Here is a 13,393-nt window from a genome sequence, read left to right as displayed (position 1 = left end):
GCCTGGCTGGTGTCTGTGAGGCTTCAAGGAAGCCCACAGCTTAGGAGGCTTCACACAGACCACAGCAGGGCTCCTACATCCAAGGATTTCCCCTCAACAAATGGGGAAGAGCAGAAAAAGGTGAGTGTGGATTTGACAAAAGCGGCATGGAGCACGCCGCCCCCAGACAGGTCTCACCCCACGTTCTGAGGCTGGAGTTTTCCGATTCACCCTGTGCAACTGTGGTTGTAAAAATTCACTGCATTTAAATTCTCACCGTGCAGCTTGGATTGTTACCATCTGGCTGGAGAAACTCAGCAGCAGCTGAGGAAGTCCCACAGACCAAACCCCAGAGGGACAGTTCAGTGGATAAATTAGATCCAGCCACAAGTATTATCTGTTACACACAGCAGAAACGGTGTCTCTACAAAGATCATCCAGGCATGCTTTCCAGAGTCTAGCGTGTCTTGTACACTGTATGCAAACATAAAAGCCATGCACACAAAGGGGTTCCTTCTGCAGGAGTGTACTGATGCACAAGCCCCACCATGACCATGTCCAGGAAGCATCTCCATGGCTCCTGGGCAAACCATAGCCATCATTTAGGTGAAAATCTCATTTGTGTGTTCAGCAGTCAGCTAGGGGAAAGAGGAAGGGGGTTAAGAAGTCTTGCGCAAATTTTTAAGGATGCCAAAAATAAAATCTGTTGATGTGCAATAGGGACCTGCGTTCTGATCCACTGCAGGGAAACAATGAGCAGCAATAAACATGCTGAAACACTGCTGTGACTGGTGTTTTACCTCTTAGGCTGAGCACTTGCTCACAGCTGGAAGCCTGTTCCCACCTCCCTGACCCTAATGCACTGACAGTTAGGCAAGCCAGGACCAAATAGTCCCTCCAGCCACCATCAGACCTCTCTAGCAGCTCACTCCAGCACAGGCAAAGGAGGAAAGAGAACACTCAAGCTTGCAGGCACACGACCCAGTGGGTTTTACAGAAGCGTAGGGTGGCCCCTAAGCACCAGTGAAGTCCTGACCAGCAACAAAGGCCCCTCTAGTGATGGTCCACATCAACATGACCACTTCTCTGCACCAGCAGCTTCTTCAGGAGAGCAGCACAAAGGCTGGGCAGAAGGGGCAGCTGTTTACCTGCCCAGCTGCAGCACACACACACATTAAGCTGCCTCCCCTTCCCATGAACAGACCACTGACCTCTTAATAGGAGCCAGATGAGCAAGAAAATCACCCGTTCAAAAATAGGGCTTTTATTTTTATGTAAAAAAGAGTAAATAAAAATGGGACTTTTTCTTCTGCTCAGGTTCTGACAGCCACCAGCTGCTGGCCCCACTGCCTGTATGTATCTCTAGCATTGGAGGGGAGAAAAGTCAGACACGAGACAAAAGCAATGCATGATGCCAAGACAAATGTTACAGAATCTCTGCAGGGATGAAGCTCAGAACAAAGCAGCCTGAATCCTTCCCTGTTAAAAGGGGCTAAAATCCTGGCTCAGCATGACCCCTGTGACAGAGGAGAGACCTCCCACCCCCAGCAAGCCATCCCAGATAAGGAAATTAGGACAAGTCTTTCTGAAACTGCTCAAGCCCCACACCTGATGCCCCTTGCAGAACTGCCTCTGGCCAAGCTTTTCCTCACAAGGACTCCACTCCCAAAAGCCCTTTAAAAAAGCATACTGACCAGCCACCCTCTGGTCACTTTGCTTCTGCACCCAGCAGCATCCCCGCTTCTAGCCTTCAGAGCATATTAGATACCAAAACCGGGGAAGGCAACTGAAAGCGCTGTGGTCCCATTCCAACAACTGGGTAGAGAAGAGCAAAGAGCCAGCAAGAGGTACATGCTGACAAGGTTGGGGCACTGGGTCTGGCAATCAGCTGACAGCTAACAAGCAGGTCCCCACACTATAAAGCGAAAAGCAGGAATTTAATGTTCTAATCCTTTTATGATAAAGTTAAAAAAAAGTACTGAAGAATATCTGGGTGGACTATTTGATCTCACCTAGCTGAGGATCAAGCCAAGCATATGGCCAGGTTAAAACAAACCAGAGCCCTTCAAATAACCAATTTGACTGTCCCCATCCAAACCCATTCAAATGGCCTGTGACAAAGCCAGTCCTCCAGACGCCAATGCATTCTGCGACTGTCAGGTAACAGCTCTAACCTTGGAAGAAAAGCAAGAAAGAGGCAGGACAAGAAGAGGGAGAAACGTTATTCCTCCCTCTCAAGGTGAAAAAAAAGACACCAAGTAAGAGCCAGGAGCTACAGCTTCCCTGAAGATACCACTTCTATTGGCATCACAGCGTTCAGCTTTAGAAAGCAATCCAGTGCAGGGGCAGTCAGGCACCCCACTCCTCTGGCAACCCTTAAAACAGGATGAGGAGGGGTACCTCAGCAGGGCGTATCCTGGGCAAACACACCCACTCACTCGTATACACAGCAGAAAAGGAACTTGGAACTTGCTGGCCTGTCTGCCGCAAAGCCAGTCCTCTTTTTCTCAAGGCCTCAGACTCCTCCCTCCCTACCGATGATGTTGCCTGCTTTGGACAGATCCAGTCGCTTACTCTGAGCTCTCTTCTACCTCCTTTTGTTTCTTCTTCTTCTTCTTCTTCGTGCTGGTGTCACTGGTCTATGAAGAGGTTGGGTTGAAGAGGTCAGGAAGGAATCAAAAAGGAATGCCCCACTGCTCATTTCAGGAGGAAATGCCTCACTCCAGATGCAGTGCAGGCTCCCCATGGCTGCAATCCTCCCTCACCACCATACAAGCACTCAAGCACACTGACTGAATGCCAGCACCATGCCAGACACCATCCTCCCACCGGGGCCTGTTACAGGGCACCAGAGCACAGAGGTGGCCTGGCCAGGAACATGTACCCACCGACTGCCATGGGGCACAGATGACTGCTCACCCCATCCCTGCCCCACTGCAGACCCACCCCCACAAGGTTCACCTGCCCAATCTCCCACCACCCTCAACCAGTTCAGTTTACAAATGCACCCATATAGACATCTTTCTCTGCCTGTGGGGAGCCTGGCACTTTGGGGACATGCACAGCAGGATGCTTATGAGTTTATCCTGGAGGTACCAGGGAGAGACAGCAATCTCTCCCATGCTTGGACTATACCAAGGCAGTACCCAGTTACATACCACTTCTATTTGCTCTCCTGCACTCTCAGCTGCCTCTTTGGCCTTCTTCTCTTTCTTCTTCTTTTTCTTTTGCTTCTTGCTCAGCTCCTCTGGTGGTGAGGTTGCAGGGGATGGTGGGGTCACAGCCTCCTCACTTTCACTCTCTGACTCTCGCTTCCTCTGTTAGGGGAACACGTCAGACACGCCATCTTCCAAAGGAGCTCAAGTGATGGGAAAACCATTGCAAGCCCATTGCAAGTATTTTGCTGGATTCAATCAATCACCGCAATTAACAATGCTTTAAGCGTTGACTGTGAGCTACAGACTGCCAGTGGTCCCCTCCAGCATACACTGTCTAGGATTTGCTTCTGCCAGAACTGCACACCATATTTCTCAGTATTTCCTGTACCCCAAATGCTCCAGAGTTTGAAACACTGCTGCACCTTTCCAAGTGCATGCACAAGCCCTGACTTAGATCCTTAGATCACAGCACAAGCTCTGACTTACGGAACTTTAGATGCAACTCTTGCATGGACATTTCTGCAACTGTCTGTAGTGTCCAGAAAGGTTCTCTGGCACAACAAACCTCCATTGGGGCTCCGTACAACATATTTCCTTGGACGCTGCAGCTTGTACACCACAAGTCAGAGCTCCTCATTCTTATACTGTGCTACAGGACTTGCACCCAAAGTACAACATCCCAGAGACAAACACCCAGGGGTAAGGCCCTAAACAGGTTACCCTACAGCTAGCTCATGGGCCACGCAACCACAACACATGTTGGGGCACTAGGTTCCCAAAATATGAAACACCTTCCCCTCTAAAACAACCAACCAAAGCAGCACACAATCCAGCACCTGATATCAACTGCCTAAAGGAACAGGCGGGTATCCACTCTTCATCAGGGCCCAAACAACCTTACGGCCAGAGAGCACTAATGATACTCACTTTTGGAGCCCTCTCCAGCTCCGAAGCAGCTCGGGGAATGGCAGCTGCCTCTTTCTTGGAAGCATCCCTGAAAGAGAAGATCCCAGGCTGAGCAGGACAGCCGCTGCGTCGTGCTACAAAGTACAAAGCCCTGTCCCCGTCGCAGGGGCTCCGGTAACCCGCACCAGGCACTGGATGGGGAGGCTGGTGTGGGGAAGACTTGCAGCCTGCACCAGGGCCAGCTGGGCTGGGTGACAGCAAGGCTTCCCCCGTTTAATTTAGCAGACTGACTCCCTCTAAAACCACAAGTACAGGCTAGAAAGGGATAACCATCTGCTCAGGGCCCTTCCCTCCAGCACTGCCCACTAGCAGCATGTTCCCTGGGACTGCAAGAAATGCCACTGCACCCCACAGGTCTGGACAGGCAATAGTCTCAGGCCAGGTCTAACATGCTCCAAGCACAAACAGCAGCATCCAGCCCAGCCCTTGCTGCACAGGGCTCCCCTCTGCCCACCATGCGGGAGTCACACACCCTGTACCCACCTGTAATCCACATACTCCTTCTTCCAGGAATCTGGTGTGCTCTCGTTGGGCTTTCCATGCTTGTCCAGAAGACCCTTCTGGATCATCATCTTCTTTTGACTGGCCTGAGAGCAACATGCAACAAGTCAGACTGCAGCTACAGGGAGGAGAAATCCTCCCTGGGGCTTCAGTCACTCAGCCTAAGAGGAGGTAATCAAGGAATAAGCCAAGCCAACAACTACAGCATTACTAATTTAACACTTCTTCAAGGACCTTCTAACAAATCACACAAAACATCCCCTGCACAGCAGCCTACAAATCTCAGACAGGAGGCATCTTCATCAGTAAATAAGGGCTAATTTGTGGGGGAAGTAACAGCAGCAGAATAAGATGACTCTGCACATGATGGAGCTCAGATCTTTGACTGGGTTTCTCCAGCAATGACCCGCCACATTTCAGCTGAACCACTCTAGCAAAGCCTTGCATTTGCAGCTGAAGACTCCAAGATGCTTGAACTGGCCTGCATTACCTCACATTTGCTGCGAGACAGATGTGCACACATCCACACAGCTTTCTACACTTCACTTGAACCACAGGAATGGAATAAGCCACAGCAGTTTGGCACTGAGTTTTAAGTCCAAGCTGTATCACTCACCACAGCAACACACCAGTCTGGCTGCAGTTAAGCTAGCATTGCTCGCCTGCTGAGTTTCCATGTCTACAACATGCTTGAGACAGGAAAGGAACACAACAACAGGTGTTCCCACTGCTCCTGTCCTTCAGGCACAATTTAGTGTCTCACAAGACAGTTTGCGTTTTGGCACTGTTGCAGTTGCACCAGAAGGAAAAGCAACTCTTTCCCCAGCCCCTCCAGAGCCATCAGTATGGGGTGATAGATGAAGGTCATCTTTGCAGAGTGCTACTGCTATCTACTTCACATCATTTGGCTCTTTAACAGAGGAGAGTTGGTGCTGTACAGACCTCAGAAGTCCAAGCCTGAGCACCAGCAGCAGCCCCAGATGGGCCTTGGGTAGAGGTGCCCAGGTTCCACTGGCAGGGAAAGCCTCGCTCCCACCAGCACTGGGCTGGCACGGCCCTGGCACTGGGAAGTGCCACCATCGTGGCTCCAGGAGAGCACAGCAGAATTACACTGAGGCCCTGGAGAAGACACGGGCACAGCTCTGCCTGAGGGGCCCTGAGACCCACATCCCAACAGCTGGGCTCCCACTGCCACCCTGGGACTGACTGCACCCCCACAATGCTCACCTTGGGACCGAGACCCCATTTGCGGGGATACGTGTCTCTCTCCATGATCACTCTCTTAATCTTCGCCACAACGCCATGGTCGCAGGTAGAAATGACTGCTGTGGTCATCAAGGCAATGGCTGCAGAAGCAGGTAGAGAGTTCATTAACTCTTTTAACAGCAGAACTGCAACAGCAACGCAGGAACCTGCTGCATTCAGCCTGTTCTTCCTCTGTCAGCATAAAGAGGAGCAACAACCCCCACCAGTGCCATTTCACCCCAAAACCTCCCTGGAGGTAAGTTCTAGACTAATGCTTCAGAGAGCTGCCCTGCTGAAAGGCTGCAAGTGTGTCAGTCATGGTTTAACCACACCATAAGCACAGGCCTCTCCGGCTTACAGCAAAAGACCAGTTCTGGATCAGTGAACACAGTAAGACCAACCACTTCCCCAAGCTCCACCAACACCACCACTGGATGGGAAAGAGCTCTGTGAGCAGCTGCTGGAGCACTTCCACACAGCTCAGGGAACCACACCACTAAAGAAAGGAGCAGTGCTGCTCCTTTGTCAACTCCCAAAACCTTGCAGAGCCAAACTAGAGGAGACTAATCCTACGAATAAATTATGCTTTTCTCACCAGGTCCCCAAGATGACCAGAGTGCAAGCAGTACAAACAACAGGGTGGAATGGCTTGGCTCTGTTACACCTCCAAGGCCCCACAGTCCCATGGGTCTGGACAGAGCATGAGACCGTGCAGCACTGAGCACCATGACAGACCATCTGTACAGTATGTCAGCATCTGCCACCTACACAGCTTCTTTGAAGACCCTGATTAGAACAAAGCACCCTTTCGAGTCACTTCACAGAAGCTGGTAGTTGCTCAAATCCTTTTACACTGATCTGCTCAGAATCATAGAATCATAGAATCGTTTAGGTTGGAAAAGACCTTTAAGATCATCCAGTCCAACCATTAATCTAACATTACCAAGTCCACACTAAACCAATTAAGGGTAGACTAGACTAAACCATGTCCTGAAGTGCTACATCTACCCATTTTTTGAACGCTTCCAGGGATGGTGACTCCACCACCTCTCTGGGCAGCCTGCTCCAATGCTTGACTACCCTTTCCGTGAAAAAATTTTTCCTAATATCCAACCTAAACCTCCCCTGGCGCAGCTTGAGCCCATTTCCTCTCATCCTATTGCTTGTTACTTGGGAGAAGAGACCAGAAAGCGCGATGTGCCAGGTGGCAGCATGTGATCAGACATCATCCCTCATCTCAGTGAGGATGGAGCCCCCCAGAGAGGGGCTCCAACCCCCTGCCAGCACCACTTCACTCCTGCAGGCAGCCAGCCAGCCACACACCACAGCAGCCCCCAGTAGGACACTGGCAGACTGGACTGGAGGGTCTCTGGAGGCTGCACAGCACCCAGACCCTAGAACAGGAATCAGGGTGCTGCAGGAGGGCAGCGCCACTGCACTCAGAGAATGGATAAACTTTGTCATCACCTCACACACAGAGCGCACCTGAGCATCACGCAGCTGAAACCAGGCTGAGGAACTCTTCACAACTTGCCAAGGACTGATGCAGGCGCTGTTTCTTAACATCCTGCCCAACACCAGCTGCCTTGGTCCATACTAACCCACAGTCCCCATCAGAAAGCACTATTTAAAGCTTTTGCGCATGGGGACTCATTTGTTGTGCATTCAGTGGAATGCAGTCTGTTATTTCTGCAGTTAGCTGGGCACAAGAAGAACAACAAGTTTCATACCTAGGCAGATAGCTTCTCCTTTTGTGGTGATGACAACAATCTCCTGATTAAGCTCAATACCATCCTCATACCTCAGGACACCAGGCAGCATGATCTTGGCTCCATAGCAAATGGCATTAACCTGAAAATGTAGGGAACAGGAGAGCTTATAAGCTATTAGAGAATAAAAACGAGGTAAGAAGTGCCTCTAGTATTTTAGCTTCCCATTGCCATTACTGTCCCAACAACATCCCTATGTATCTATTTCTTATTGTCCACTATATAAAACTTGGGAGCTTTGGAAGAAGCAGGCAAAGCACAGCACCTATCACAGCAAACAACATGTGAGGCAGATCTCTTATAACCATCAGCATGCTTTTGAAGTGAGAAGAGCAGCTCTCTGCCACTCACTTCTCAGCTTCTGCATCCCATTGCTGATCTGGCAGTGGCCTGTACTAGGTCCTACACAGCTCACAATCAGGACAGCACTGGACACCACGTGGATCCTAATCCCCCATTTATGATATTAGCTGTACAAGTTAGGAGGACACTTTGCAGTCTCTGCCTGTCAATTGACACTATCTCAGGAACTCACCGCACTGTCTTTCATGACTAGCCGCTTGTGTGAAGTCAGCAGTTTCTCCAACGGCAGGATAACTCTTCGCAGGTAGCTGTCATCCTTGTTGTTGTCATACTGCCACTGTGCATCCAGTACATCATGCATAGTCACCATGTTGTCCTGCAAACACACAACCCCTCTAAACTCTCCTACCAGCCGCCAACTTGAAACACACACAAGAAAACAGCTGAAGTCCAATAGCAAATAGTGTGCTGAAAGGGTGTGAAAAACAGATGCCCAACTCAGAAGCATCAAAAAAATAACCTAAAAGAGGCAAGAATACTTTCCATCAACAGCTTGAGGTCAGCCTGACTTCTGCTACCAGACTTCAGCCTTCCTAATCTCAGACAGCACTTGGATCTAGTGTGGTTTCATGTGGTCTACCCACATGTAACTTTGAAATACAACCAAACTTAAACAAATACCTGGAACTTCTAGACAAAGATTAGTGAGTAGAAGTCTAAATTAACCAGCTCTTCAAGGAATGAGTATGGAATGAATGAACGTGGAATAAATTCCTGAAGCAGCTGTGAGCACCCAAACACCTGGAATTCAGAAATGACTGCCAGTGATTACAGATGTGGTAAGAGCACAGATGGGTGGGGAAGCACTTGCACTCCAATACTCCTGCTTTGGCAAGGAAAGAAATTAGTTCTGGAGTTTGGACTAGCAGCAGGATCCAGGTATGACCAGACTGAAGAGACTGTACAAGTGTTCAAGATCACACAAGACTGCATCTCCCAGGCTCGTTTCGATGAAGCATGTTCCCTGCGTTGTGCCCTGACACCAAGCGGTCACAGATTGCTAAGCAGACAGCCCACATGCCTGAACTCATGGCACATGTGTGGTTTGTAGGCTGAGAAACACAGGTGGCATAAAACAAACTTTCAGTCACCATGGCGCACTTCCCAGTCACTCACTGTCCCAAAGCTTAATTACCAGAACAGGGACAACACCCTGAACTGAACTCAACACTTTGGTTACAGACCATCTACGGCAAGAGCTCCCATGTTTTTGGGGCTATTCACAAAACTCCTCCCAGCCGCCCACCTATACCTTCTTTAACACTGTAAAACTAACACAGTTCCAAGGAACTCTTGCAATTCTGACAATTTCAAATTTACTGGTTATAGTCAGAGCTACTCTACCTTCTCTCCCAGGATGCCTGAGCGCACTCTGCGAAGCTCTTGCATCTGGCCCCCCACACCAAGCAGCAAACCAAGGTGAACACAGAGTGTTCGGATATATGTGCCTGCTTCACAGCTCACCCAGAAGATACCTGAAACGCAGGGCAGGACAGGACAGAACAGTATTTAAATACATATCTAGAAGCAAACCACATCCAGAAGCTCCCTCCGAGAGAAGTGGTACGTCTAACCCTTCACAGAGCCATCAGCCTGGGGTGATAGATGAAGGTCATCTTTGCACTGAGTGCTAATGCCATCTAATTGACATCATTTGGCTCTTCAATGAAGAATGCAGCAGTACAAAAAAATAGATGGGATTTGCTTCTCAGCACACCACAGTAATGTGCGAAGAAGTTACTGCTTGATGGTGGCGAAGAGACTGGTGGTGAGGATTTATGTCTTGAGACATCTGCTAAGAACAGGAAGCAGCCCATTTCACAGGAAATTTTATCAGCTGTCAGCTTAATAGGAAGGCAGGAAAGCCCTGTTTTACCTAGTCTTCTCTCAGGATCATACTCCACCAGTTTGCTCTCATAGATGGTTCTGACTCTCAGTTGTCGTTTGACAGCAGCAATGAGGGGTGGTCGCTGAAACAGCGCGCCTGTCAGCGTTTCTATTGCCTGAGGGTAGAAGCAAAAGAAGTAACAGCTCACACCTGTGCCCTAACACAGGAGCACCTTGGGGTTTCCAGCAACTACAACCACTTCCATGAGTGAGAAACCACAAGGTTCATCATAATTTGGTGATGTCATATTTAATAAAGCCGATCTGAACCAGTGATGCGGTCAAAATGCTACCCCAGCTGCCAGTGAGCACAGCTGGGCTTTTTTGTCAGGTGGCAGCATGTGATCAGACATCATCCCTCATCTCAGTGAGGATGGAGCCCCCCAGAGAGGGGCTCCAACCCCCTGCCAGCACCACTTCACTCCTGCAGGCAGCCAGCCAGCCACACACCACAGCAGCCCCCAGTAGGACACTGGCAGACTGGACTGGAGGGTCTCTGGAGGCTGCACAGCACCCAGACCCTAGAACAGGAATCAGGGTGCTGCAGGAGGGCAGCGCCACTGCACTCAGAGAATGGATAAACTTTGTCATCACCTCACACACAGAGTGCACCTGAGCTCCACTCCTACCCTCTCATCTCCCACCGATGCTGAACACTTTGCATGTAAAGTGCCGGCATGGCTAAGAGCATGCCGAGACTTACCCTGGCAAGCTGAGCCTCACTTTCAATTGCATTGTGCAGCCGAACAATTCCCACATACTCTTTGCCTGAAAGAACGACAAGAGCAGTCAGGAGTGGCCACTTGCATTTAATGTTGACCTCAAGGTCCACACTGCTTCACAGCCACACACCCACAGAGCCCTGAAATTTTCACAACCACCTCTCCCAGGAAGTGCACACAGTTTATTATGGAGTTGGTTATTCTTCCAACAAAATAAATCTAAGCTACATTTATTTCTTCACTAAGTTTTATTTCACTGGACTGGTAGAGGCTGAGGCCGTAAGTTCAGTTAGTATGTGAAACCAGTCTGTCAGAAGTGTTTTCACTGACTTAAAACAGCACAAGCCCCAGAGAAGCAATCAAAAAAAAAACCCAAAACTTGTGACAGCATGGATGCACCGTCACTGGCTTGGAGTGAGAAGGATAAGCAACTCTTAAGCTCAAGGCACTGAAGACCAAGGGCAGCCCTTTCAAAGACTGGAAATCTCCATTTTGTCTCCAAAAGAACTCCACACCTCCCCAGTTACTTAGACTGCAAATGGTCCTGGGCAGTAAACATACCTGCGCTCTGCTGAGATTTGACCAGTCGTGTTGCCCTCTCAATGCACACAATGAGGCACCCAGTCACCTTAGGATCCAGAGTGCCACTGTGTCCAGTCTTCTCTACTCGAAGGATGCGTCGGATCCACGCAACCACCTCGTGGGAAGATGGATTGGAAGGTTTGTCGAGGTTAATAAAGCCAGACCTATAGTGCACAATGACAGAGAGCAGGAGCTAAGCATCAGGGAAAACACAGCAAGAGTGCAAAAACTTTGACAATATTTGTCATGGCTGCAAATAAATGTATTTCTATGCAGCCAAATAAGTGATGAGCCTCATAGCTGCTCTCAGTGAGCACACATCAAGCTGCTCTACGCACAGCAGGTGATATATTCCACAGTCAAAGAATTCTCTTCTCCCCAGACTGCTCATCGCTACTCTGCACTTAAACCAAACGCTACAAACTCCAAGTAGTCTCAAAGCCTAGCAGGCCAAAGAACTTTCCATAAGACCCCAGAGAATTTCCTCAGGCATTTGCATGTCCGTCCACAGACCAGCCATAATCCCAGAACAAAGCCAACTTTACAGGAAGTGACCAGCAGGTCCTATTTAGACATTTACTGGTTAGCAGCAAGTAACCGAGTCAAGCAGAAAGGTACAAGGGGAATGCAGAACAGAAAATGTTTTGAAGATATTAACTGTGAAAGAAAAATAAACCACTTTGGCCCTTATTGCACTCACCTAACATAGTCAGAAATCTCTCTCTTCAGAGGATTAGCACCGGAAGAAAGAGGTGTGTAGTGTGCTGTCATCACATTTAACTTGTCGAAGTTCTACAAAATCCAAGCAAAAGTTACAAGTGTTCTTGAGCTCACCTTGGTTTCAGCATTACTGTGCCCCAATACATCTCCCCAGTTATGTCTGATTTGTGTATTTAAGTGAAAGAGCCTCTTCCAAAATAAAAATGACCCGACAATGAAACCACAAAAATGTTTTACAGAAAGAGAAAGAAACAGAAGTCCTGCACTGAAAGAGATGGAAAAGCAGCAGAATAACAATCTTTACAATGCAGGGTAAATCCAGTGTGCCCCAGAAACTCAGCACAAGCAACTCAGAAGTCTATACAGACCACAGACAGACCGAAATAAATAGCTCAAAAAATCTGGTGGGGTCTTTACAGGAGACAACAAACTTAGAAAGCAGGCATGCAAATGGTACTGCTGGACAAACTTTATAAAATGATTTCTGCATGCAGAGGGTTTGCCTCTGCTTTGAATGTCACATGTTGTTTCTTAGTGGCAGGGTTACGCAGAGAAGGAGCTGTACATCTCCGCGGGCCTGCGCTGGGAGAAGACAAAAGAAGGAGCAGGGATGGGCCACGAGGTTGTCTGCAACCCACTCTACCTTCAGCAGCAAGGGCCACTGAGACGTGTCCAGCTGGGCGATCCGGGACTCGGGCTTGATGAAAAATTCTTCTGTGTGCTGAATATCCTGAAGGCAGACAAAGTTACCCGAGATCAGAGAAGGGAAACCCAGAGGCCCGCGCTCCCGCCCGCCACTTCCACGCGGCCCGTGAACCGCCCCCGAAGTGACGGCTCTGCTGCCCGCCACGCACCGCGGCCTCTGCCCGCGCAGCGGCCACGCTCCCCCCGGTGATGGCGGGGAGGGAAGCCCGTCTGGGCGCGCTGCCCGGCACCACTACTCCCAGCCCTACCCCCCGGCCCCACGGACCGCCCCACCGCGCATCGGGCTAGCGAAGCCCCCGGGCACCCCAAGCCCGGCCCTGGGCAGCCCTCCCCGCACTCACCGCTATATCCTCATCGTGAAGAACCCGTTTCTCCTTCTTCCGCCGCTTCTTCACGCTGGAACCTGCAGAAGCGACACGCTCAGCGTCCCCGCCCAGGCCCCGCCGCGCCAGCAGCGGAGCAGCCCCGGGAGGGCGCCGCCGCCGACCCTCCCCCACGTGGCGCCACGCCGGCCCCCAGCCCCGCGCGGAGGCCGCCACGCCGCTGCTCTCCGAGCCCCCGCCCGCCTCTGCACACCGCGCCCGGCGGGGAGAGGCGCCACCCCGCAGGGTCCCGCCGCCGCGCACCGTCCCCATCCGCCATGGCCGCGCCGCGTGGTGCTGCCGCCGCCGCCGCCGCGCAGGAAGCGGAAGGGCCGCCCCTTCCCGACAAGCCCCGCGCCAACACGTGACCGCTCGCCGCGCGGGCCCGGGCGTCCCCTGCGGCGGCCGCAGGCCCCGCCCCCTGGCGGCCGGCA

The 13,393-nt window shown here is 50.7% G+C and overlaps 1 protein-coding gene and 5 non-coding genes across 6 annotated transcripts; all 6 read right to left on the bottom strand.

The window, feature by feature from the left end:
• Window positions 1-2,491: 2,491 nt before the first annotated feature.
• Window positions 2,492-13,250, bottom strand: DKC1 (dyskerin pseudouridine synthase 1). The gene is made up of 15 exons (XM_075720639.1): window positions 13,224-13,250; window positions 12,939-13,000; window positions 12,536-12,622; window positions 11,873-11,964; window positions 11,152-11,336; window positions 10,572-10,636; window positions 9,858-9,984; window positions 9,326-9,456; window positions 8,154-8,297; window positions 7,580-7,700; window positions 5,832-5,950; window positions 4,587-4,690; window positions 4,065-4,131; window positions 3,138-3,296; window positions 2,492-2,618 (listed from the first exon to the last, which is right to left on the bottom strand). The coding sequence occupies exons 1-15, from the start codon at window positions 13,237-13,239 to the stop codon at window positions 2,550-2,552; spliced, it is 1,548 nt and encodes a 515-aa protein (XP_075576754.1). The 5' UTR covers window positions 13,240-13,250; the 3' UTR covers window positions 2,492-2,549.
• LOC142594867 (small nucleolar RNA SNORD83) lies at window positions 5,440-5,513 on the bottom strand. Its single transcript, XR_012831620.1, has one exon. It is a non-coding gene; the product is annotated as a small nucleolar RNA SNORD83 (small nucleolar RNA).
• LOC142594864 (small nucleolar RNA SNORD17) lies at window positions 7,064-7,321 on the bottom strand. Its single transcript, XR_012831617.1, has one exon. It is a non-coding gene; the product is annotated as a small nucleolar RNA SNORD17 (small nucleolar RNA).
• LOC142594862 (small nucleolar RNA SNORA36 family) lies at window positions 9,025-9,159 on the bottom strand. Its single transcript, XR_012831615.1, has one exon. It is a non-coding gene; the product is annotated as a small nucleolar RNA SNORA36 family (small nucleolar RNA).
• LOC142594866 (small nucleolar RNA SNORD83) lies at window positions 9,565-9,640 on the bottom strand. Its single transcript, XR_012831619.1, has one exon. It is a non-coding gene; the product is annotated as a small nucleolar RNA SNORD83 (small nucleolar RNA).
• On the bottom strand, window positions 10,210-10,467 carry LOC142594863 (small nucleolar RNA SNORD17). Its single transcript, XR_012831616.1, has one exon. It is a non-coding gene; the product is annotated as a small nucleolar RNA SNORD17 (small nucleolar RNA).
• Window positions 13,251-13,393: the final 143 nt, after the last annotated feature.

This window comes from Pelecanus crispus, chromosome 13 (assembly GCF_030463565.1).
Source record: "Pelecanus crispus isolate bPelCri1 chromosome 13, bPelCri1.pri, whole genome shotgun sequence".
Classification (NCBI taxonomy): Eukaryota; Metazoa; Chordata; class Aves; order Pelecaniformes; family Pelecanidae; genus Pelecanus; species Pelecanus crispus.
Note: the sequence above shows the minus strand (reverse complement) of the source record. Positions and strands in the feature narration are given on the sequence as shown.